The sequence below is a fragment of the Pelobates fuscus genome, chromosome 6 (assembly GCF_036172605.1).
Source record: "Pelobates fuscus isolate aPelFus1 chromosome 6, aPelFus1.pri, whole genome shotgun sequence".
NCBI lineage: Eukaryota > Metazoa > Chordata > Amphibia > Anura > Pelobatidae > Pelobates > Pelobates fuscus.
In genome coordinates, this window is record NC_086322.1 from 277,703,326 (window position 1) to 277,730,540 (window position 27,215).

Sequence of the window (27,215 nt, forward strand, 5' to 3'; positions counted from 1 at the left end):
TAAGTTTGTGAGTCATAGGGAAATAATGTTAATTACCATTAATATATTTTGCTATGACTATCTGATTCCGCTATAAGATGACAAGAATGTAATTCAACAAGTGTATCTGATTTAAAAAAAATCTTAAATTTAAAGTAACCCATAAGTGGTAGAATATTGAATAATAATTCTGCATCTGCTCAATTTGTTCCTATTTTCAATGATATTTTTCTGTATCACCATCATTAACTAAGGATAAATAAATGCTCAGATATAGTTGATGATCGATTTTCTTCTTCCAGAATTTTCACATGAACACAAGCCCATTTACTAGTGTCTTGATTTTTAGAACTGAAATATTTGAAGAATTTTACAATTAATGTCACACTACAATGCATTCTTCCCACAGCCATTGGATTTTTTTCACATACAACATACCATCTTTTAAATTTCCTTTTTAAGAAAAATCAATTAAAAATAAAAGAATACAAGAAAAAGTGATTTAGATCCCAGTGTAAGTTGAGACAATTAAAATACAATGCAGATTTAAATTAATAAATTTAGTTTCTTTTCTTCAAGTCACTCGTGAAGGTCATTTTTTCGGTTATTTTGTATCATGCCCATTATCAGATGCTAAAAATGAAAAAAAAACATGTTATATCAAAATTGCCAAATATATATATAGTGAAAGGGTGTGTGATGAACTTGGGTAAAACTGTGTTGAGTCAATAGTAATTATTTTTATTGAAAGCGTACCTTTAAAACTATATCAACTATGGCTAACGGGGAACTGTCATTTCTTTGGAACTCACACAGTTAAATAAAATAGTGAAATCTATTTCTTTATGAGTTGTTCCATTTAAAAAATAAAAAAAATTCTATTAAAAATGTAGCAAACGGCATTATAATTCAGACATGGCAAAGCCATGAAACATATTACAAATGAAGATGAAAAATTGAAGCATTGTCCCATTCTCCGTAAGTTTTTTTTTATTCGGCCTGCCAGGTGCAAAGGACAGAGTTTATATCAATGACGAGGAGCTAAGATGAAGGCGCCCAGTTGCAGGATAAAGAAATGTGGATTTCAAATTCAATTTAATTTTTCATACCTCACAAAGACATATTTGTTAAATAGTGGGATAAGTAAGTATAATATTAAGAATCCAGAGAAGTAATAGTTCCCCTTTAAAAATAGTGTTAGGGGGATTTAATACCTTGGTCTAGTGTAAGATTGACCAAACAAAAAAGGATTGAATGCACTTCTACTTAAGGCAAAAACGTTGCAGGTATAAGAAGAATATGGACAGAGAACAATATGAATCTTGAAAGTTAAATAATGATGGTTACTAGTAAATTTTGATAACACAATTATCTACTTACCATCTTTTCCACTGGTACTGTGATAACATTTAACCCTACAATTGAAAAAATATATATCAGTATTTGTAAAGTAAAGCCACAGTTGTTATTTTATCTATTTGATCTGTTGTATTCTTTAATTGTTCCTGTGTTTGTTATTTTTTTTTTTTTTTTTGTAATTCTTTATTTTGGTTGTGCAGGTGGTTACATATTATTAACAGGCGCCACAACAGCGCATTTCAAGATTACAGTATGTATGCAGTGGCAGACAGAATGCACTTTTTTTTCATATAATGTAGCGGATATCACGCTTAAACAAAACAGTTACGTTATCGGTAAAAACAATGGAAATAGAAAAAAACCGTTTGTTAACATGAGGTAACCCAAGGTGTGAAGTAGAATGTGACATTAGGTGCCACTTGGTGAGCGCGGCTGTATTTATGTTAGGCATGCCGCTTGGTATGTGGTTCGTAGACCTCTTCAATGGGACCTGTCAGTCGCTAAGTCAGGGATGGTCAGTGAAGGTAATGAGTGTGTTGTTGGTGGTTCTAGGCGACCTGCTGAGGTGTTTAAATGCACCGCTAGGCACAGAGGTTGGGAGGTGAGAGACTAAGCTAAACACGGTACCTGTACAAGAAACAACTTGATTGTCACCTAGGGAAACCTTTTCCTGAGTGTGCTGTGGTCCCATATCATGTTACCGGTTATCCTGGCATCTTCCTACATAAGGTGATAGCTGTAAGACTTTTTGGCAATGCGTTCTGCCGTTAAGTTGATTGTCTGGTCTCCTCTCAGGTAAGGGCAGGCATGTGAGCTCAAAGCATGGCCATAGGTAGCAGTGAGTAAAGTAATGGTTGGTTGGTATACGATGTGTGACCGGGTGCGCTAAGCTGCTATGGATTATGATGTAGTAGGAAGCTGTCAGCGATGTTGTGTCTGTCCTATAATGTGGGGCAATATTAATCTATGCTGTCTGAGTTATATGGCAGCCTGCTATATTATGATAATAGGACATTCAAATTGCGATAGAGCACATGAGTATTCTGTGCATGCATTCTACGAAATGCGAGCTAGGCATGAGTGGCAGATTAGGGTCACTGTTGGTTTAGCCTCTACTACGCTACAGTGTGCATAAAGCAAACCTCTTTATGTCCAAGACTGTCATGTAGTTTTCGGATCTACGAGCTGCCAATACAGTTAGATAGATGTGAGAGAAAACATGAAAAACATAGAAAACCAAATTCTGGCCCGCGTCCCCAAGCAATACAATGGGTCTTAGCTACTTCCGCATATACACCATTTTGTGGGCGAAGGTGTTTGCAACGTTTAGTTATGCAGTCCAGATATGGTCAGCCTAAGTACAAAGAACAAACAATGAGATAATCTGAGAGGGTCAGTTGTACATACAGTTTGTAAACGTCCGTGTTTCTTATTTTTAACCTCGCCTATACTAGTCAAGTTTTTGTTTTCAATTCGACAATTTTTATTGTTTTCTTTGGAAAAATATAGGGTAGATAAAGGAAAAAAAAGGGAAAAGGGAAAAACATAAATCATGTATCTCATTAACATCCACATGGACCTGAGTACAGTTCAGGTACAGCTGTAATATAATACTTTACATTCATGCCATATACGCTCGAATTGATGTCATGTCCCTGGCGGGAACACGATGTTGGACACAACCAACATCCCTTAAACCGCTATTGTATATCCTCAGTAGGTAAGTCATAACGTCCCATCGATTGTGGGTTATATTGGGGCACTTCCTGTATCGCTTGTAATTGTCAGGTTGGTCCTGTCTGTATTGGTGGTAGTTTAAAAGGGGGATATAGATAACCACTGGCTTATGCCAGTTTTATTTGTGTGTTTGTGGTACCTCTTTGTCCGTCTAAGGTGTTCGCGTCTATTATCAACCAGCTCTGAGAGAGTTGTGTAGTAGAGGGAATGCTACAGGCTTTCCTGGGCTTTTACCCTTCAGTTCCCATTCAACTTGCACCCCATATCCTTTGTGGTTTACAAGTTCCCCATGCTAGTCTTGTACAACCCATCAACTGTGGCCTAGCCGAACAATAACTGCCTGTCTGTAATGTGTCCTGGTACACACGATGGGGAATAACTTTGTACAATGTGGGTAGCTCTCGTGTACAGCTTCCTGTCTTTCTTGAAATGTCTAGCATCTAGGTTTATATATGTACCTTTAAACCCTATACCAATCCCGCCAGCAGTGTGTGCTTGGTCCCCCTTCCAACTTCCCCATTCTGGTTGATTAGTAAGTAGTTCTCTCTTTGAGGGTCCTCTCTACAGAGAAACCTGGCATTCATCTGAGCGCCGGGCCCCACAGTAATGGGTCGTGAGCTGTATTCATTTATTTTTTATTATAAATATAGAAATTATTTTTAAATATTTTTTTCCCCTACGTAAGTTTTATGATAGTAAGGATTCAACCCTCTCCAAGCAAACATTCTATAGAGTGTTATTACCCCCCTCGTCCCTGATCATCTTGCGTTCCGACTGCCTCCTCCTCCTTCCTTTCATCTTTAAATGCCTTTCCCATATTTTCCAAGCCTCTACCATCTGCTACACTAGGCACGATTGTAACTGTTCTGCTATATGTTTTAGGTTGAGCCCTTACAATGGACTCTTTTTATTACTGATACTCATTTCCTTAATGCAAACACATAACATAAACTAGTTCTCTTACTTACTGGATATCGTGACCCTCTAGAAGTCGTTTGTAGGTTGCAATCTCCATCTCCAGATAGTTCTTCTGATCCATAAGGATTTTGTACTTGTGATTCGTGCGTTCCAGGTCAGATCTAACCTCTGATAGCTGAGATTCTATATTATTGATCATACTCTGCAACTGGCCAATCTGAGATCCATAGTTGGTTTGTGTCTCTTCTAGACTATGCTTTAGAGCTGATGTCTGTAAACAGCAAGTTTGGCAAAGATTAGGTTTACGTTTAAAATTAATATAAGAACACTTCACGTTCAATTAGAAAAAATATAACTAAACATTAGGAACATGAGTTATTATAGCACATGGAACATGAACATCAGCAAGATCATCAGACTTACCATACTCAGCTGACTCTGTAGCTCAATCTCTACGGTTTGAATGGTACGTTTCAGCTCAATACCCTTGGTTAGTACTGATTGCATTTGTTCAGCCCCAGACTCAACCTGGTGAGCTAATTCTTCACTCTGGTACAACACACGTCAGACATTTAGAACATATTTAGACTTATATCTGATTATAAACCTTATTCATTCATGATACTTCTAGTATTAAGCTGTATATAGTTAACTTGAGAAAATTTCAAATATTAAGATTTTGTTCATCTATCTATAGAGACATCTCACTACTTATTAAATTATGTTGAAGAAACCCATATGTGCATTTCCATAGTATTATTAATATTATTACTTAAAGTATCAGACATTCTACAGCACTATTCAGTGGGTAAATAAGACATAAGTAATTTTAAGAAAATAAGGTAATCATAGACAAGTGATGAGCGCTCTGCTAATGTAAGCTTACAGCCTAACTAAAAATTGAAATGTTTAAAGTATACCGCAGAAATATTGGCAGCTAAGTTCTAAGTGTATAAGTTCATACAAATTAAATTACATATGCAGTTGAAGAATGCATAATGAAATGAGATGAATGCAGAAAATTGATTGAGATAAGATATATGTGGACAGATAGGATAATTAAATAGACAAAACTAGAAAAATGATGGGGTTATAATGAAGATATGCATCTTGTGTTTTGTAGGTGGGTAATATGATATTTAACTGGATTTTAAATGATAAGGGATGAAAGTGTAATGTTTTCAAATAAAATGAAGAACATATCCAGCCAGTAGAATTCATGATGGACTGTAAGAAACCAGTCTAGGTATGTGGTAAGACCAACACAAATCATAAACCATGTATAACTTAAAATAGCCATTGCTCTTGGAATACTGTAGAGTATCATGAAAAAGCTGGATTAGAATCTGGATATGGATCATTATCTGCTGTGTGGTCAACAGCCAGATGAACTTTAGCAATGGATTAATATCTTATATTTTGTCAAGACTAAATCAGTAATAAGGTCTCACTAAGCACTAGTCCAGTGTGAATATCTTCTAGATTATCAACAAAATGCCATTTAGAGGATCTCTCTAAAGCTGAGTTATTTTATGCAGGTGTTATAATAATCTAGTCATGCAGAACCCACTCCACAGTCAATTGAAGAAAATACAACCAAATTGTACAATGAGTCCACTAACCAAATTGTACAATGAGTCCAGAGTGATCAATCAAAGCATGTGTGGCCAGGTAAGAGGGAACGTTGATTTAGTTTAGAACACCTACGGTAATGGGTTTTATATTTAGTATGCTTTCTTTATGGAATAAGCCAGTAAGTGGTATTATGATAAGACCTAACTAATGTTTAGAAGAGCTATGTCTAAAAAGAGCTATGTTTAGAAGAGCTATGTCTTCATTAAAAATAATAATCAGTGTTTTAAATGAAGTGGAGTTTGTGGCATTGTGAAGAGTGATTTTTCAGTCTGTTTAATGTAGAATTTCTTATCTCATGGTTTAGAAATTACATGTTCTTATCTCCTGCTCTGTTAATAGCCTCATAGAACCTGCAGGAGCCCGCTGTGTCTGATTAAGGTTTAATTTACAGAGCAGGAGATATAAACGTCTAAAGTAAGTTGAGATATGTTTTAAAATGAAACAATTATTTCATCCAGGCTGTGTATGCAGCCTATGGGAGGTGTGGCTAGGTCTGCATGGACAGAAACAAAAAACAATAAGTTCAAGGGCTAATTATTTTTGAATGAAAATAACATCTGAGATAATTCTTAATCTGCTTTAATTTTTTTTTTCTAGAGCAGGGGTAGGTAACCTTCGGCACACAAGATGTTGTAGACTACATCTCCCCTGATGCTTTTCCAGCATTATGATTGCAAGAGCAAAGATTGCCCACTCCTGTTCTAGGGTAAGTAGTACTCTTGTACATTTACTTACATTTACTTATGTTTGGCTTATTACAAATAAAAGAAAATGAGATCATAAATTAAATGGTTGGATTACAATATTATAGTATAGAAGGTTTTTGCAACTTTACGGAAAAGTTCAGTTTATAAGGACAGCATTTTGGATACCTCTACGTACCCTTTGTAGAAACATATTTTCAGATTCCATTAAGTTCTTGTCCATCAGATTTTCATACTGGTCTCGAATCTTAGACAAAGCGCTGTTCAAATCCATGGACGGCGCCGCATTGAGTTCCACATTCACCCTGGCACCCAGCTGAGAATGAAGACTGCTGGCTTCCTACAAAAGAATGACGATAAATAGTAAAAAAGTTCACCAGCCAACATCATCTCATAAATACATGCCTAAAATATGCTGACATTGACAAACAATTGACAGATAATATGTTTCACAAAAATAATTTAGAAATCCTGTCAATCTACCTCCTCATGATTCACTTTCATTTGCTGTAGTTCTTCTTGAAGGTTGTGGACATCTCTGTCCAGGTCACATCTCTCTCGGTTCAGTCCTTCCAAAAATCGTTGCAAACTCTTGACATCTGTCATAGTGCTATTACTTAATTGAAGCTCCATTTCATACCTAAAGATAGAGAATAGGTATTCGGATAAGTTAATTTAAATTGAGGTACATTTAGAATTGATCATATCAAATAAAGGTAGTCTGCACTGAAATTTAGCAAATAACAAAGATCGACCATTCTAACACCTCCTATTCTATGAATAATTTACCTTTACTTACTGCTTTTTTGCAACTTTTAGCCCTTCTTCTTCTCTATCGTCACTAGAATTCACAGGGTATTTCACTAATGTGAGAAAGTGTGTTCAAAGTGAATTAAAAATGTAAGACCAAAGTAGCCAAAATCGAACCATATGTGACTTGGAATTCACTTTGAACCCTGTGTATCTTCTCCTCCGCCACTAACATTCTCTAATACAGTGGTTCCCAACACAGTCCTTAAGTATCTCCTACCAGTCGAAGATTTAGGTATTACCCTTTTGCGTCTAAATTTTTTTTTTCTATAAACACTGTAGACACAACTGGGTAATCCCTAAATCCTGGACTGGTAGAGGGTACCCGAGGACTAGTTTGGCAACCACTGCTCTAATATGACACAGTTGTTTTGAGATTCTGCATATTAAAGTCATCTATATAGGATGGACCAAAATATCTACCTCTGAACTGTGCTTGAATTTCAGTGGTGTTTACATCAAGTTACGCACACAAAAGAATCTGGGTCATAAACTAACACAGAACCAGACAAAAAAATAAATGAAATTAGCATTTCAAATGTACAAAATATGAATAAAATAATATGTTCTAAATATGAATAAAATAACATGTTCTTCTATCAGGATATGATGAGGTACAAATAAATTAGACCATACGTGAAAAACCTCTTGCATCACTTATATGAAAGACTTACTTGTTCTTTAAGTCATCAGAAGCAAGCCTTGCATTGTCTATTTGTAGGATGATCTTGTTTTTTTCCATGGCGGTTGAAGAAATCTGTACAATAAATTTTAGTATAAGACTGACCACAACATATTTTTGACAGAGACTTCACATTTTGCATTTTTTGACAGTCTCTCAGCAAATGCTCTGCTTAATAAATTTTTGAATGCAAGCATCTCATTTTTGTTCCTACAACTTCAACTGTGAATATTTGCTGAGAATTCAATAATGTGTGATTTCTATTAAACTTTTAAACTTTTATTAAGCTTTTATCCCAAGGTGTAATTGTCGTAGTCAGCATCCCAAGAAATATATAGTTAATCTTAAGTAATACAATTCACAGTTCTTGGTTTTGTTTTGTTTTTTGTCTTTAGATGAACTAAAAAACTCATAATCCTGCGTTAACTTTAATCCTTTAACCCCTTAAGGACCAAACTTCTGGAATAAAAGGGAATCATGACATGTCACACATGTCATGTGTCCTTAAAGGGTTAAAGACTATTCTTCATATCTCTAATTGTCACACAAAGCCCAAATGTCTTAAGTGTGACAATTAGAGGTATGAAGAATAGTCTCTATAGTGTCTTTTTTAGACAGCGTATTCTGAGAAAATTAATTTATATTGCTATGCTGCTTATCATTAGGTGTTTTACCTGGGTCTGGAGATCTGTAATGATCTTGAAGTATTTGCTAGAATCAGGGAATTTGCTGGGTGCATTATTTTCATACCATTCACTGATTTTCCTTTCCAACTGTGTGTTCTCCTTTTCCAGGGAGTTTACTTTCTCCAGATAAGAAGAAAGTCGCTCATTTAAAATTTTCATGGTTTCTTTTTCATTTATATTTAACAGTCCGCTATTCTTCCAATTACTGTGGTCTCCAAAATGAGAACTGCGACTATGTCTGATATGCATGCCTCCATGACTGATGGACGTTCGTTTAGAAAAAGAAACTCCTTTATAGCCTGATTTTCCATGTAGACCTATGTTTTTGTTTCCATGATGGGACTTGCTAGCAGCTCCATGACAAATGGTAGTAGAGCTTTTTTGATGAGATGTATTGGGTCCTTCATGACTGTTATTATGAGAGCTTCCAAACAATGACATATGGGAACCTCCATTTTGGGATAAATAGGAGCCTTCATGGTTGCTCTTGCTAAAGACACATGAAGCTCCTGTAGGTGCCTTCTGAAATCCCCCATGTTGTGAGAAACTGAATCCTTTAAGAGATGATGAGGAGTAGTTACTTGAATTCTTCAGATGTTGATTGCCTACTTGACATCTGCGTTTGAGTGAAGCAACTGCAGAGTACTTTTGCATTTTGATAGGCTTCATGATGACTGTAGACCAAAATTTGGATCACAGAAGCTCTAAAAATGTATGAATGTCAAATGTTTTCCTAACCAGAAGCATCCTTTTATATTGTGAGTAGGAGGTGTTTTGTAAAACCTAGAAATGTTTACGTGAATTTGTTTGGACTTCTTATAAAAAGCGTGGGCATGTGATTGATCATTCTTAATTTTTTTTTAGTTTAACTGTTGGTTTCTGCTTCTAGTATACGAGAAAATAAATGGTGCAGCAAGGTGGGGAAGGCAATTGCAGATTTATTGTCATCATCAGACCTCATCGGAAATGAGCATTTTTTCCACACCCTGACTATAACATGAACTACTGCTTTCTTTCAAGATCAAACAGGTGTTAAATCCAGACTAGCTTTACTGTATGTCAGTATTACCATTTTTATCTGTTGTGACAGTGGTTCAATGTGCAAATTGCTTCATATTGTGGATCCAGACTTCTATGGAACATTTTTAACACACACATCTGTATGGAGATGCTGCAACATCCCTACAGTGAATAATGTTTCTTGTACAAGTTTGAAGTAATTTTGATTAAAACCAATTAAACAAAAAAATGAAAGAGAAGCACAACCAATTAAACAAAACAAATTAAAGATAAGCACCAAATATAACGTATTATCATCCTCCACATGATTTTTGATTTCTTCACTTCCATCAACAGACATGTAGCTAGAAACTTTGATGATTAACATAGACTTTCTGTAGCTTAAGTATGGGTAGTGGCAGTGGGATGCCCGATAATTGTCACTATAATTGTGAGAACATCCCTACCTACAATCTTTAAACTCTGAAGCAGGACTGACCCTCCTGCTCTTTCTAAGCAGTACCTTATAGTGGAGAGCCTGGGGCAAGTGGAGAAGCTGATCATTATATTAACTCAACACAAACATAGCACAGATATAATATCTGTCAGGGTAATTCACTAGAGTGAGAATAATTCAAAGTAAATTCAATGTGAATTTGAAATTTAAGGTAAAAAAGCCGAACTTTAAGTTAGAATTGCTCTTAATTCAGCTACTCTGGCCTTAAATGTGAAACTCGCTTTGAATTCTCGTGTTAATAACTGTATGTGTGTAAAAAATGGCTGACTTTCAGTAATAATTGACATCTACAGTTCTTATCTCTGATCTCTGATTCCTACAACCTTTAGTCCTTTAAAATCCACATTCATTTTATATCATGCTTCCTTTTGCCCCTCATGAGACTGATCCCTGTAGCCCTCTAGTCCCACACTTGGTATGTTTAAATCCAATCCATCCTATTTTTGAGACCCAGGAGAAACTCACCGAATAGCATTTACATAGCACATTAATTAGGGAAGAGTGGAATCTCCCAGAATCTCCCAGAATCAAACACAGGTCCCCTTTTCAATGGAACAATGTCGATCATGTGTTTGTATTTGTTTCCTATTACTAAATCCAGCAGAACATCAAGCCAATACAATTTTATACCGATAAGTTCCAGCAAGTGGACTTTACGTGTTATGCCTTCTTATATCTCAATATATCAAAAACAACAACAAGAACTCTAAAGCATAACCTTTTAATACAAAATACATGGGATAGTTTAAGAATGTTAGTAAAATTTTGATCTGCAATTCTTATAATATATATTATTTATTTATTTATTTATGTATTTATTCTTTCTTCTTCTTGTTGGGTGGCTCACCTCAATGTTATTATACAAATGTATTATATTCTGTGTGTTAGTTAGAAATATCAATATGCATCACACATGTTTTCTTTAGATTTATTATTTTTACAATTAGTAATATATAATAAAACAACAAATGATGTTACATAATGATGGATGTTTAAAAGCAGATGCTAGTTGCTGGACTCAGGAAGAGAGAGATGGAGTCTTTGTTCTTAAAATCAGAGAAGTTCTAAACCTACCCCCAATACTCCACTTATATAAATAATATATGTAACACAATTTTTCTTTTTGTAGTTACACCACTCAAATAAGAACATCCATATGGTTCTGATTAGTTCAGTCCCACATTCTAGAATTTTCCGACAAAGAAAGCCATGTGACTTATTGATACCATTGGTTACTTATGCCCAATCCAAACACATATAACAGTATATGCAATATTCTCTAGCAAGTAAGACAACTCACCTGGTGTATATTTAATAAATAAGTGTAAATAAGATAAAAGATACTTTACATTATAACTTAGCTGTGATGGACTCTGCTGCTGATTATTTAACAAAACTCGTATAACTAATTACAGTCTAGGAATGTTTTTCAAATCAGTAAAATCTATGGTTGACATACAGAAAATTGCCCCTTCAATTGTTTAATTTTTAAGAAATTTCACCTGCGCAGACTCATTTCACTTTATGTGATCATTTTATGTGATCAATCCTTATCAGTTATTTTCATCCTCATAAAATTTCCATTTCCACACTACTTCACATACATGCCTTGTTAACTTAGACTGAAACAGATACTCTAAGTAAAACACCTTATATTTCCTATAGGAAAGGAATTCTGTTTGTGCTCCAAATGGAAGCCAGCCATAATTTTTCAAATCCAAAAACCCGAGAGAAAATTTTTACTAAAAACACCCGATGAGTAAAAACTCAACATTGCAATCTGTACATCTGTTGGTAAAGTAAAGTTTGGAAGATCGCTAGTGAGCCCACTTGTCCATAACACCGCCAATGCCAATTGGCAGAAATAGTGGCAAAGCCAGCATGGAAATAACAATGCATGCTGAATACACAGTTTAAAATATGCAGAAGTCCTATCCCTTCTTCGCTTGTTGGAGGACAATGTAGACATTGCTATCCTTCCTTTGGACGGCAAGAACAAGTATTTAGTCAATTGGATGTCAAGTAACACCTTGATATTTGGGTTTCTTTTTTTCTTTTAAGAAGGAGATATTATTCATGCAATTCAAGAATAGTCTCAAAAACACATAGTCCTGGTTGCCCTGGTTGTTTATAGCATCTCAGAAATAAACACAATCTGCTGTCCAGTAATCAACAAGTTCATCAAGAAGTTGTTTGTAAGTTGAAATTTCCTTTTCTAGATGGGTCTTTTGGTCCATGAGGAGTTTTACGTTTTTGTTCAAATTCTCAAGACGTGACCGGACGTATTCTAGCTGACTTTCAATGTCATCAATAAAACTTTGCAACTGAGAAAGCTTAGATCCAAAGGTTTCTTCTATTTCTGCCAGAGTTCCCTCCAGGGCTGATTTCTACAATAAAAAAAAACGTGAAGTTAAGTAATCACTATATATTAAATAGTGGAAACTTTGTATTTCGCTTTAATGCATGTAGAACATCATCAAGTGTAATATACTTAAAAAACACCACCCACAGTGCCGTAATACCACTATGTTTCTCTACATACCCTTAAATATTCCTTAGATTCTACTCCAAAGTTTCTTCTACTTGCTTGGAGTTCCAGGTGGACCAGTGAAGGATTCACTGGTGTCACAGTGCCGGCGAATCACGATCAAATGGCCGCGCCCTATCGGCCCAGCAAGTTAGTACAAGCCCTTCTATTACATTTGCCTTGCAGCACATCCAGTCTGCTCTCCAAGCAGCTCTTGGAGGATATGGCGTTCGGACAGACACTGCAAAATTGCCCAATGAATTATAATGCCAACAATGGAATTGTGGAGACAGCATAATCCACAAGATAAAAGATCAAGTGCTTTACATCTGTTTCCAGAGCCGCTTTATGGCATCATTGGAGTAATATCAAGCCAAAAGTGAAATTATTATCTGCAGCTGAAATGGATTAACCCAGAGTCTAAGTGCAGAAGAATCTTGGAATTCTTTTTGGATTATATCCTATGACTAGGGTAATAATTATATCATTTCAAATGTGAACCCTGCTAACGTCAACAGTGTAACATATCTATATAGATATTCAGTAGAAACACTGCCAAGGCTACTGTAGTTGAATCTTAAATCTGTAAATTAGTGGTAGAGCATAAACAGTTATGGTTCTTGAGTGTTTATAGCACCATAATTTTGCAGTAGGTTCCTTGGATCTATAATTCACAGTGCAATTTTGGCATTTAAATATAACTACACTTTTTATGGGTATTCTGAGAGTCAAAATGTGATAATGCTGCCTAATTTAAGATAAATTCCACCTGTTTTGGTAAATATCATCCCGATTTTACGAACATCCTGTTTATTCCCATGTGTGTCCCACGACAATCTACACATACTCCACCATCAAAGTACAGTAAGCAGTGGAGTACGATAATGTCCTACTTTATGATGTTTATACATGTGATTGTTTGTAACGTATTGTGTTTAGCCATTGTGGTGAGTCACTATTATAAAATCAAGCTGCCTTCTCTGATATCGGTGCCATTGTGTCTCAATTTTACTTGCATTTTTAAATTTTCTTTTAAATAAATAAATGCACATACATCATAAAAAACCTTAAGCCATATATTTTCATCTGCAAAACCTTTAAAACATACCACATTCATTTGACTTTCCAACTCTATCTCTAGAGTCTGTACAGCGAGTTTCAGTCCAATAAACTCATTATCAACTGTCTCCAACTGGTCAGGTCCAGAAGATATGTTATGGTCCAGCTCTGCAGCCTGAAAGGAGAATATATTTAATATGAAGATAAAATACTAGTTAAACATTGTCTTTGCTTACCACTAAGAAAAGATGGGTATTTTTGGGGCAAATACTGATCATTCCTACGTATATCAAACGTTTAACAGGTTATTCTATGCAAAACCAGTATAGCTTACCACTGTTTTCTTTGCACTCTTGATTTTTTAAAGCTTATTCTTGGGTACATCATTTAAGAAAAAAAATTCATTTTCTACCCAAATAAAACAGGAAAAAGTCCTTTGCATAAAAGTGCATAAAAATTGCATAAAACTGTGCATTGCAAATTTTAGTAAAATGATTTAGTAAAGTAGCTGAGTTGGAGAATTTTTCCAGTCTAGCTTTTGTGGCCTGAATATAAAGATCGCATGGCACCCATCCAATAACCTTGGTTTAGTTAGTAACTTATTTAGTGTTATGGTTTTGCTTTTTTTATAATATAAGTTGAGTATTGAGGTGTTGTTTCGGAAATAGAGATTAATTTTTGTAATGCTGTTGTAAAATTATCTTTGGTCTCATGAAGAACAAAAATATTTTCTTTAGAATATCTTTAATCTTTCGAAAAAAAATACTTGACGGCTCATTGTTAGATTCAACAGAACTAAAGATACATCATAAAAACAGAAGGAGTGGGGTAGAGAATCCACCTACGTAAAACAGGTGGAAAGTCCAACCCACTAGAAATACCTCCCAAAGTAAAGTGTCACATAAGTAGGTAGTAGGTAAGCTGGTAGTAGCCGATGCTATGATCTCTTACTAAGTCTATTCTTCATTTACTTTTACTTACCTGGACTTCTATGGCGCTATTTTAGCGTCCTACACTATGATTACAGCTTTGAGGGATTTTGTTAGGCTGCCATGAAGCAGCAGTGAGCGGCTGTGGGTTTAGACAGTTTGTTTAGGGCATCTTAGGTTCAAACTCCACATTTGGATACTTTTTTGTCCACAAGGTTAAATTTATTTCTGTCCTGATTATTCCTAACTGACGATACTATCGGACATGCTACTCCCATTGTGGTTTAATCCATTAGGGATTCTCTTTACCTTTTACCTTATTGGTAATTAGAGTGTTACTTACTAGGAAGTTCTTTCCTTTTTTTCCTAGACATTTCAGGACTTAGTCCTAGACGCCCCTGTCTATCACTTTAGCCTTGCCGCTTTTTTTCATTATCGGCACTACAACTACTGCCAGACCATTATCCCAATTACGTTTCTCCTTTAGATTAGACCATCTTGTTAGCTCTATACTGAGACAATTTAGGTGATTCTACTCTAATTGCCTTAAGGCAGATACTATTTATCCACCTTTATCTTATCTCTAGCTAAAGTGATTCTGTAGGTCTAACCTACCCAGGTTTTTTTATTGGTGTTGGTATTTACTTTCTCACTACTTACACACATTTTTGGTGTAGTTAGTATATGTATATTATTATTATTATTTTTTCCAATAAAGGTTATTCTACCCTACTTATGTGACACTTTACTTTGGGAGGTATTTCTAGTGGGTTGGACTTTCCACCTGTTTTACGTAGATGGATTCTCTACCCCACTCCTTCTGTTTTTTTGCTGTTAGTCCCTGGGGTTAAACCCCTTATACCTCCTGTAACCTTTTCTAGGCCAGTGGTGGTGGTTTTCCCCACCACCTAACCCCTTTTCTTCTATTTCTTAAAGATACATCATGTCAGTAATCTGTACAGAGCAATATTTTTGTATAGCCACCACTTGCTCCTGTTTCTTGCTTGCCTGCCTGTCTGTCTGTATATCTATCTATCTATCTATCTATCTATCTATCTTTCTATCTATCTATTTACTTATCTCTCTGTCTCTCTCTGTCCGTCCGTATGCCTGTCTGTGTGTTTGCCTATCTATCTTAATTGCATTGTCTCTTACATTTTTTTGTGTTCTCATATACCACAATATATTCCACTATCATTTATATTTTAGTTATTCCATCATTGTGAGTGTATAGTTTCTTTTTTTTTACATGCAAACACGATAAATAAAATATAAACTGTTATTACCATTTGCAGGAACAAGTCCTCCGTCTCCTTAATGTTCCTCTCCATCAGGTTTTCGTATTCCTCTCTGAGCTCAGTTAAAGCCCTGTTGAGATCGATGGATGGAACAGCATTCACATCTACATTGACTCTTGTCCCAAGCTGAGCACGTATTTCTTTCAATTCCTAAACATTTTCAAAAAGCAGGCAAAATGATAAAATACATAAGTGAATTCTTATATGTGTGTCATACAAATTATCCACCATTCCTATTTTCAGCTCTTCATACAATTTAGCAGGCATTTGTTTGAAGACCTAAATAAGGAACTTGCAAAGTGTTGTTCTACATGCAGAATATTGAGACATATTTCCACTGTGTTTTCCTCACACTTTTCTTCTTGTTATTCAGGTAAGGAAGGACTAAGGGAATCGTGATCTTAACATGGGTTATTTTCACTAAACTCTGACGTTTCTAATGAAGTTTGAAAGAAAGTCAGGTGAAAATGTAATTTCAAGTTGACCCAAAGCAGCAATTAGCATCTGTCTCATATTCTACACTTTGCTGATAGTTATTTTCTTCTTGAAAGCCAAATTGAGCCACTCTGGAACTGTGTATTAAGGCAATATAGAGCACCATAGGGTTTAGACACTGGCTGGTGGATATAAAACCCTATGGAGCAGCTTTGATCAATTTTGTAGTTGAAACAAGTAATTTGCTGTCATGTTGGTTGTGCTCATTCTGGTAGATCTCACATTAATTATGTTATGAATGCCTTACATTGACATCTATTATGAAAGTACACTTACGGATATTAACTGTTCAAGTCATATGGTCTTCATCAGATCAGAAAGTATGAGCAATGAGTCAACAGACTCCTGCCCTATAAATGTTCACTTATCCTATCACTCCACAGAATGGCCCACCTCAGAGCACAGAATATTATTAATAAGTAGTGAGAACTGGCAGTCTTCTGCTCCATAAACCAGTGCTCACTCCTGGAATTTATTAACTCACTGATCTAACAGGTCACATGGTTTAGAATGGAGCATGAGAAATATGTGTACCCTGTGATGAATATTAGTCATCATGCCCCCATTTATGAAATGAGAGAAACCATTTATCAGATCTTCCCTGGTTAGTAGTTGGTCAGGAGAACCCCCACATTCATCTTTCTTTGCCAACCTCTCCATGTGGTATAGAAGGCAGCTGCCAGTATTTTTTTCCTTACACGAAAGCAGGAGAATCTGACTTAAGTCATCCAGACAAGCTTGGTTTCAGGGGTCTGGTACAAGTCAATGTAAAAAGCCACTTGCAATACATGTAGTCAGATATTTTCTTATAATGTTACATTACCTGCTCGTGAGTGTTCTTCAGGTTGGTAAGTTCTCCATTGAGCCATTGTAGTTGTTTCTCTAAATCTTGCCTCTCTTGGTTGATCTGCTCCAAAACACGTTGAAGGACACCAACATCTTTTTCAGCATCACTCTTTAACCTTAGCTCCATCTCAATCCTGGGGTGACAGATATGACATGTTCAGGAAATGGAAGTAGCATGTTATTGAGTCTCCTACGTATTCTGTATAATGGTTATAATACATTGACTGGATAATATTACAAACAGTTAAATATTGAAATAGCAAATTAATAAATAATGTTAATCCTGATGAGTTTGTTTTAACTTGTGATCAAACTTAAGATGCACAAACAATTGTTATAGGTTTAGTTTTGACTGATTTTGTAATAGGAGTTAGCTGTTATTTGCTGCCTTAGTGATTGTACCCAAACTGTTTTATTGTATATGTAACGTGTTTCTTCATTCACATATGTAAAGTAAAAACACTTACTTGCTTTTTAAGTCATCTGCAGTAAGTTGAGCATTACCTGCCTTTAGCACAATTCTTGCATTTTCCATAGTGGCTAAGGAGACCTTTAAAATACACACAAAAATATATATATATTTAAACAATGTTAATTTTAAAGCAGGAGTGAGTGAATGTGATGAGAGATGAAAAGGTGTACTTCCAAGGGAAGTCGACTTGTAGAAAAATATGAAGATGTTTACTTAGTAGGGGCTTTGTAGTTTACGGTTAGAAGTTTGTATTTTGTTTTTGAACTGGTGATTTGCCGTTTGAGGGTATTGTAAAGTGGGTACATGGGTAATGAATGGTAGGCTGGGAAAACTAGTCTAGTTAAGGTTTTCAATATGGTTTGGAGAGAGTATTAGTATAAACGGTAAGACATCTTGCGATAAAGTTTCAGAAGCCCAGGTTGTCCATTACCGATGAATGCATTAATGCATGGTTGTACAAGTGCAAAAAACAGACTGATTCTTAAGATGTTTTAAAGATTGATCAAAATACTATGTATAGGGTAAAAGGAAGAGGCTTGTATTTATGGAGAGATTTTGCTATGGTATTAACTGTGAGGGAGGTTTCAGATAGTATACAAGAAGAAAGAAGATTCTGAAAAAAGGGGAACGTGGGAAATGAGCTATAGCTCATGTTGACATTTTTTCTACATTTTTTCAATTTTTATGAAATATTTGGCAAATCACATCATAATCGAAAGTTCTAACAAAATAAAAGTCAGGACACACATTGCAAATGAGGTACAAAGAACACAGCTAATAACAATGATTGACAGGGAGCTAAGATGGAGGAGATCAGTTGCAGGTTAAAGATACTTGGATTTCTACATTTGGTTTTCTTTTCACACTTTTCAAATCCATATGTTTATAGAATATAGGGATCAATAAACATAATCCTGGGAAGTGGCAATTTCCCTTTAAATTAGCGTGCCATCATTTTACAGATGATGCTAAAAACAACGAGAATCTATTAGGAAAGGATGTGTAGATGGAGAAGAGGAAGGTATAGAACAGGGGTCCTCAAACTCCGACTCCCCAGATGTTGCTGAACTACAACTCCCATGATTCTCTGGCTATCTATGTAATTCAAAGAATCATGGGAGTTGTAGTTCAGCAACATCTGGGGGGCTGGAGTTTGAGGACCCCTGGTATAGAATAAAGCTTTGCCCCAACAGAGAAGTACCCCAACAGACGCTCAACAGAGATAATAAAGATGTTCTAGTTAAGAAGACATTTAAAATAGTAAACAAGTACTAATTAAAATAAACTAAAAACAATCTGAGAAATATGATTTAACCCCATGAAAGAACAAAATAATAAATACCAGAGGATATGAGATTTTGCACAAGAATTGGGTTTTAATAAAAAACAAAACATCAGCATGAGAAACATTAAATAGCCTTTCATTTTTGCTTTACTTTAGTCAATGCTAATGTAATAGGTTTTTGGTTGCAAAAGCCATGTAGCATATCGAAGAAGTACTATGGTCACTAGAGCCACTGCGGCTTAATGTATTTGTTCTGGTGTCTATAGCATGTCCCTGCCAGCTCAGAAACATAAACACTGCCTTTTCAGATATAAAGTAACTAAAAAGCTTTTTTTAACCCTTGCGGGTGGCTGAATAATCAATATATATATAATATACAGGATGCTATAGTGTCCCTTTATTTAGGAGAAAGCTGGATGGGCAGTTCTAGTCTTTAGAGAAGCATGTAAGGTGTGGAAAACAAAATATTACTTGGTAGAGAACTGGGGAAGTAAAGTCAAGAAAAGGTTTCTTTAGAATATGTGTTTTTGCATCTGTTGTCACTTGCCTTCTCACATTCCCTTCATTCTGTATGTTTGTAGAATTAGGTTAATTGCCCAGTGATCAATCGAAAGATGTGCTAGCATGGAAATGTCTTAAAGCTAAGTGAAGATGAGTAAAGAACACAGACTTCATTTAAAGAAGAGCTGAGAAGAAGAGGAAGGAAGACTTCATCGTCTATGACTGGACAGAAACAGCTTTTGTATGTAGAGAATGTAGCAATATTACCTTTTGTGTTTTGATCTTAGCTTTCATATAGTGGGCCTGACTTGTGGCTTATTTAATATAAGGTGGACTGTAAAGGTGGAGAGAGTGTTTGGAATTACTGAAACAGAGAGTTGAAAAGCAGAATTCCCTTGGTTTTTATTTTACCTGATTCTGAAGCTCTCTAATGGTTTGAAAGAAGTGCCTCATATCAGGGGGTGATCTGGGAGTGTTGTTCACATTCCACTCCGCAATCTTTGTCTCTAGCTCTTCATTTTCTTGCTCTAAGGAATGGACCTTCTCCATGTATGCCTGGAGACGATTGTTCAAATCCTGCATGGTGTTTTTTGCATTGATCCCATTCAAGCTATTGTTTTTTCCGTTAGTGCGAACTCCATAGCATGTGTGTTGATAATCATCATGTACACTTTCAGGTCCATATGCACCATGAACAGAAGAAGGACAAGCAAAGGATACTTTTTTACTTTGTCCATGAACAATGCCACCTTTGTTTTGACCCTCTTGATGTGACATGCTGGATTTCATATAGAGGACTTTCTCTGAGTTAAGATGATGAAATGGAGGGTAGTAACCTTTAGTATAATAACCATTAAAATAATACTCTCCGATGAGAGATCTGCTGGGTGAATGTCTGACTTGGTAACTCATGTTGACCTCAGACCTTTGCTGTGATGAAAGTAGAAATTATCGTTCTGTTTGTCCAGAATGTGAAGTACAAAAAAAGTACTCTCAGCACTGACCTTTTATAAGAAATGTGTTTGATGGCATGAGGTCATTTTTATAGGTAGTTTATAAGCATCAGATTCATATTTATACTTTATTGGACCTGCCTTATGGTAAGGGTCAGACATTAAATCCAGTTTATGGGACTGCTAAGCATACTCACAGTCAGACAAACTATGTCATTGTCAATAGTACATCAAAGAGGCCCTTCTCCACACCCTGTATATAGTGTAAATCACCACTTGTTAATGCTTTATGTACTATTTGTATCACAGGGGTAGTTTATATACATGTTATATTAACTGAAAAGTCCTTATGCACTTCTTTATTATTTTAATTACTTTTTTCCTGTTAAGGTTGGAAGCTTAGATTCTGAATGACTGTTACTCATTGCATTATTTATAAAAGCTATTTAAACACTTTTTTAAAACCATCACTACCAAGTTATTTTGGTATAAACAAATGATTCAAATGTATTTGACAGTTTAACTATCATCTGGAGGTATTATTTTATATTGTATGGTATTAGGTTTATTTTACATATAAGTCTTAGAAAATAAGAAACAAATAAGATAGAAAGATATGTTGGTGCTACAAATATCTCCGTCCTGGCAATCAAGCCTAATGTATAGCACCTCTTGAAGTACAGTTACACTATAACAATACTTAACTTTTTCTCTTGATTGTTTCATTCCGAAGGAGCAATATGTTACAGATAGAGAAATACCTTTACAGGCATTGAAAGCCCTTATATCCATAGCTATAAGTTAGGTACTCTCCACGGCTGTCTGACCTTCTATAACCTCCAATCCACTATCAGGATTTTATTTAGTATACCGCAATGCAAAAATAAAGTGATTCTCATTTTCCTACAGAACACCACAATTACAAAATAACCTCACGGACACAATCAAATCTTCCTCCAGTCTAAAATCCTGTAAGAGATCTCTTTGAACATATGCCAGCAATAAATATCCCAATACAGAATGCACCTGTAATCATGGTTGATTATATTTCTAACCTGTTCTGTGTTGAATTTATATATGTGTATTTTAATATTATTTTATAATTTTAATATTATAGTGTACCCTGTTGTAACAATGTAGTTTTTGTGGGATAAAATAAATACTTGAAAATGAGAGAAATCTCAATGTATCCTTCCTGTTAAAATATTTTATAAATAAATAAAAGTTTTTGCACATTTGCACATATTGTTTTTTTATCCTGTGCACCTGCCACAGAAGTTCTGCTCATTTGATTATGCTAATTCTCCGTGAGCTTAAAGAATTGTGCCATGACATTTTTAATATCCACATGTCACCCTGTTTCTTACGAATAGTTTATTTATTTTATTAGTTGAAAATAAATAATAAAAAGGAATATTTTAATGTTGTGTAAGTATATATTATTATGCTTAGGTATACACAGGTGCACACAGTTTTCAATTTGTTTTATACCTGTTAAAAAAGATTGTGTCTATATGTTGTGCATAAAAAAATAAAAGTGTTTATCAAAATTCTAGAATTCAAAGATCAGTCTCAAACTACCAGCCTGCTGTCCATTTCTCAAACGGTTTAACCCGAAAGTTGTCTCCAGTGGCGATTTCACCTCTCCCCAGACGGCATTTGGCATGGAGTGCCACCAGAAATGAGCACTGCTGATTGACTGAGCGCAGTCAGCTGATGCTCTCAGCCAATCAGTGACTCACCATCACAAAACTGGCTTGAAAAAGGTATGTGTTATTGGAAAATGTAAATATTACAAGTTGTAGAATGAAAAGTTGTATTTCTTAAAATGTGTACTTTTTCTTTAAGAGGTTTTGCAAACTGACAAATTGTTAGAAATGAAACATATTGTATTTCATACAATGTTTCTTTAATAAATTAACTCTTACCCATATTCAGTGGATATGGTGTTCAGACTTTAGGACGCCATTTTTTCCTATGTTAGTGTAATTTCCCAAGTCAAGGAATTTCCCATGTCATGTGCACCCTTATGTTTTAGTCTAAACAAAGATAAGATGGTCCCATGTGAAATGACCAAGGTATGGCCTTGTATCTTTGCCAAGTTAAGGTAGGTCCTAAAATGACCAAATTGAACCTCTAAGGTATAAATATGTGTACTTACTATTAGGACACAGAGGAGAGATTTTAGAGACAAAGAAGGTACTCCAGGGGGGCGTGGCCTGGAAGCCGAGGAAGATGGCGGCGTGAACCCGGAGCTCCCCGCAAGGCTCATAGCAAACCCTCGCCAGTAGCACCCAATTGCCCCGAAAATGGACAAATCACAGAAGGCAACGCAAGCCTCGAAGCCCGCAGACACCCCAAGGGGACCATCGAACCCCTCCATGCGGCGATTCCTGACAAATCAAGCCGACGGAGAAACACAGGCCTCCACTGACTCGTTGGTCACGGGAGAGGCCCTCCCGGCACCGATCTGGAGTGGGGATGAAGCACAAGCAGAGAAACCACTGCCTTACCCCTCAGAGCCGAACCCGGAATGGCTCTCCATCCTCCGCAATTTACCTACCAAGGCAGACCTGGCCGAAGCAAACAACAGCCTCCGGGCATCCATCCCTGCAGAACTACAGGCCATGCGGGAGGAGTTTTGTGGCCTAAGTCAAAGAGTCTCCCAGATTGAAGCGGACTGCGACCATATACAGGCGGCGCAGTCTGCCAACACGGACGCCCTACAACTCTCCACCCAGCGACTCCAGCAGATGGCACATCACCTTGAGGACCTCGACAACCGAGGTAGGAGACAGAACATTAGAGTCAGAGGGATCCCAGAAGATACCGATGAAGCTGCTCCAATACAGGCAATCCTTATGGGACTCTTTAACAACATACTGGGCCGCGCCCAGCAGGAACCTATCCACATGGTGAGAGCACATCGGGCACTGAGACCTAAAGGCCCTCCGGGGAGCTTGCCAAGGGATGCCATATGCTGCCTCACAGACTATCACCTAAAAGAGGAAATTTTACGCAAAGCCAGGGAGACTGACAGAATACTACTGGGCAACACAGAGGTCCAACTATACCCGGACCTCTCTCCTACCACCCTTGCCTATCGCAGAGCTTTACGTCCATTTACTAGACAACTGCAGGCCAATAGGATCAAGTACCGCTGGTGCTTCCCAACCGGACTACAGGTTCACACGCATAGAGGCCCATACATGATAAAGGACCATGCCGACATAGAGGAACTAGGGAGAGAACTCCAGATCACACCAGCCCCTCTACAATGGCCAGATCCCTTAGTCCTCTATACACCCACCCAGGGCCCGAAGCCACGAACGGCAAGTAACCAACCCCCAAGGATCACTCGACAACAAGCGACCGGCCCACGTGGCCTCTGAAAGGGGGTAAAGCCAGCCATTATCAGGACTTGACTCGACACGACCCCCCCTACTGGGAACACACTCCACCTTGCTGCACTCAATCCCTCCCCGCCACCGGACTTGCACAGATCGAGAAGAACTTCGGCATGACCTACACAAACTTGGGGCTACCTGCCGCACGAGAACGCATCTTCTACATGCAGAAACGTAGCCTACACTTGCATGTTAAAGACCCAAGGACTGTGACGCAAGGACATTTTGCTATGGGCACCATGACCCGCACCTCTAATCGCAAGTATCACACTTTACTGGCCGACAGGCCTGAGAGACTCTTAATGCTCATGTGTAACCCTGCTTTCAAATCGCTAACTACCCTATGACTGCCAAAACGTGGGGGCAAGGGGAGGGGGCGGGAGGGACAGATAACAAGGGCTCGAAGATAATCAGGGGCCTGCTTTCGGGGAGGCGAGAAGGGAGGGAAACGACCGGGATGGGCAACCGTCCCCCCCCATGAGGGCCTTGTGATGACCTGGACAGGAGCAGGCCGAGGGGGCGGGGGCCCGCCTCGCTCAGACCCCTGGCACATGCACACAGATAGAATTGGGCTCCAAGCAGGGTACGATCTCTAAATAGGACACGAGATGATGGGCTGCTTCATAGCGGTGGGAGGTTGGGGGGAGAAAGGGAAATAGCCACCCAAGGGCTCAACTGTAAGACGGCTAAACAGGAGCCGGGAGGTACTTATATATGACCGAATCTTAACAGATAGAATGGGGAGCCGATGGGTAGGGATGGGAGGAAAGAGGGAACCCCAGAGGGTGGGGGACGGGTCGATAAAAACACATAGACGCCTCCATAGGTGAGCGGAGGAGATAGGATGCGGACGACAACCTAAGAGGGCATTTGGCTAATAATTGACAATGCATGTTATTATTTTCATTGTTACTGTTTTACTTTATGTTAATTATCATGTTATATGGTATACGTTGCTAATGTCACACCTGTACACTGGCGAGGATATGTGACACATACACGATCGTACAGAGCCACAAGGGGGACAACTAGGGACTAGGTGAGAGACACTAGGTCACACCAGAGAGAGACTCGCGGAGCGAGCAACCAGGACACTTCCATACACACGTTGAGGCCTAGGCCTTCCAGCCACACCCACGAGGGACAGGTGCCACTTACAAGGGGTCGAAGTTTAACACCCAGGGGCGGCCAAGAGCCCCCACGACCACCGAGACGCTAATACCCTAACGCCGAACAGAAGGCGGACACCCCACACTACACACTCACAAACCCCTCAAACACAACACATACTCAATTTAACTTCCGGCCTGGGACTGCCGGGTCTGAGGACCAGATAGGCCTAGCTTAAAATGTCGTTGACCCCGGCTAACCTCACACTTCTAACCGTAAATGCAAGAGGCTTGAACAAACCTGAAAAGAGGTCAACAGCCCTGAAAGATTTTCACGCCGCTAGGGCATCCATAGTATTTATCCAAGAGACGCACTTCAAAGAGGGTGCCTGACCGAAGCTACATAATCACCATTATCCCACGGGCTACTATAGTGACTATCACGGGGGGAAGGCCAGGGGAACAGCAATCTTGATACACAGAGGAATCCCATTTCAGGAATGGGGCCTACAGACGGACAGGGAGGGGAGATATGTTCTCCTAAAGGGAACGATAGCGGGTCAGACATATACTTTCGCCAACATATATGCCCCCAACCAGAGACATCACAAATTCCTGGCAGGAATACTCCGCAAGATACAGGGGTTTACAGAGGGTACACTGATCGTAGGAGGGGACTTCAACATTGCCCTAGACCCTAAATGGGACACGTCCACAGGCACATCCCACATACCCACACAACACCTGAACAAACTCAAACGCCTCATATCCAAATACAAACTAGTAGACAGTTGGAGAGCCCACCACCCAGACGAGAGGGACTACACGTTCTTCTCCCACCCACACAATTCTTATACCAGAATAGATTACTTTTTTATGACCCAATACCACCTCCCACTTGCCCTACGAATAGAACACGGCACGGCCACCTGGTCGGACCATGCCCCCGTGACACTCACGATAAAATCCCCACTCTACAGACCCAAAGTCACTAAGTGGCGGCTCAACGAACACTTAATCTCCATACCGGAGGTAAAAGCGGAAATCGACACGGCTCTCCGTGAATATTTTGCCACAAACACCCCATCCCAAACATCCCCGACGATCATGTGGGAAGCACACAAGAGTGTGATCAGGGGCCACTTTATTCAAAAAAGCGCTAAACTAAAGAGACAAAGGGAGGCAGCCATGGCAGACACTCTGACAAAAATTAGGGAGATCGATAACCTGAACAAAGCCAACCAGACGCCCGAATCGCAAAGTCAACTACTCACACTACGCAGGGACCTGACCAAAATGCTCCAGACAAAATACCACAGAGACGCGCTGCGACATACCGCTTTTTTCGCACTACATGGCAACAAAAGTGGCAGGCTACTGGCACGGATGTTAGCCAAACGCAGACAACAGACGTACATAGACCGCATACGAGACGATAAGAACACAATACACAGACTGCCTTGCAAGATACAGGAAACAATCAGGGCATACAACGCTAATCTGTACGCATTACACGGACCACACACACACCAGGCAGACACGAGACTGACAGATTCCATCGATGCATATCTGACGCTCCACTCGACGCCTACGATAGACAGGGACACGGCTGAACTACTAGACAGGGAGATAACATTAGACGAATTGACCACAGCAGTGAAACAGACGAAAACAGGCAAAAGCCCAGGCCCAGACGGCTTACCACTATGCTATTCTAAGGCACACGCAGACATACTATATACCCCACTCATATTGAGGTTTAACGCCATAAAAGAGGATCATCCACTCCCCAAGCAATCCCTGGCAGCGCACATCACTATTATCCCAAAGGATGGAAAGGATAGGGAATACTGCGGAAGCTACCGCCCTATTTCCCTAATAAACAGCGACCTCAAACTCTTGACTAAAATACTAGCGAATAGACTACAATCATATATACCCACTCTGATACACCCAGACCAAGTGGGGTTTGTACAAGGGAGGGAGGCGCGAGAAAACACGATGCGCACCCTCACATTGATACATAGAGGTGCGCGCACTGCCGGAGGCCTTCTCCTGCTATCCACGGACGCGGAGAAGGCCTTCGACAGGGTGGGATGGAAATACTTATTCCAGACCCTCGCCCACATAGGCCTAGGACCGGGCATCAGGGGATGGATAGAAGCCCTGTATGCGCAACCATCCGCACAGGTGATTGTAAATGGGGCCCCTTCGGAACCATTCGATATACTAAATGGTACACGTCAGGGATGTCCCCTGTCCCCGATCCTCTTTGTCTTAGCCCTGGAGCCACTACTGGTGGCCATTA

General features: G+C 38.3%; 2 protein-coding genes across 2 annotated transcripts; both read right to left on the minus strand.

Annotated features, from left to right (window-relative positions):
- Positions 1–583: 583 nt before the first annotated feature.
- LOC134566173 (keratin, type I cytoskeletal 19-like) lies at positions 584–9,179 on the minus strand. Its single transcript, XM_063425877.1, has 8 exons — positions 8,499–9,179; positions 7,817–7,899; positions 6,816–6,972; positions 6,511–6,672; positions 4,417–4,542; positions 4,044–4,264; positions 1,360–1,394; positions 584–612 (listed from the first exon to the last, which is right to left on the minus strand). Exons 1-8 carry the CDS (start codon positions 9,177–9,179, stop codon positions 584–586), a joined length of 1,494 nt encoding a protein of 497 aa, XP_063281947.1.
- A 2,789-nt stretch (positions 9,180–11,968) lies between these two features.
- On the minus strand, positions 11,969–20,384 carry LOC134565842 (keratin, type I cytoskeletal 19-like). The gene is made up of 6 exons (XM_063425510.1): positions 19,850–20,384; positions 17,648–17,730; positions 17,158–17,314; positions 15,828–15,989; positions 13,662–13,787; positions 11,969–12,413 (listed from the first exon to the last, which is right to left on the minus strand). Exons 1-6 carry the CDS (start codon positions 20,348–20,350, stop codon positions 12,165–12,167), a joined length of 1,278 nt encoding a protein of 425 aa, XP_063281580.1. The 5' UTR covers positions 20,351–20,384; the 3' UTR covers positions 11,969–12,164.
- Between the last annotated feature and the right edge of the window lie 6,831 nt (positions 20,385–27,215).

Bases quoted from the DNA above. Each gene is read 5' to 3' on its own strand.
- LOC134566173 (XM_063425877.1), bottom strand. From the start codon at position 9,179: ATGAAGCCTATCAAAATGCAAAAGTACTCTGCAGTTGCTTCACTCAAA. The intron at 4,543-6,510 runs GTACGTAGAGGT...GTGTTGTACCAG, and splicing joins AAAATATGTTTCTACAAAGG to AGTGAAGAATTAGCTCACCA. The intron at 1,395-4,043 runs GTAAGTAAGAGA...TTTCAATTGTAG, and splicing joins CTAGAGGGTCACGATATCCA to GGTTAAATGTTATCACAGTA.
- LOC134565842 (XM_063425510.1), bottom strand. From the start codon at position 20,350: ATGAGTTACCAAGTCAGACATTCACCCAGCAGATCTCTCATCGGAGAG. The intron at 17,731-19,849 runs GTAAAATAAAAA...TGTATTTTAAAG, and splicing joins TTAGAGAGCTTCAGAATCAG to GTCTCCTTAGCCACTATGGA. The intron at 15,990-17,157 runs GTAATGTAACAT...GAAAATGTTTAG, and splicing joins TGAAGAACACTCACGAGCAG to GAATTGAAAGAAATACGTGC.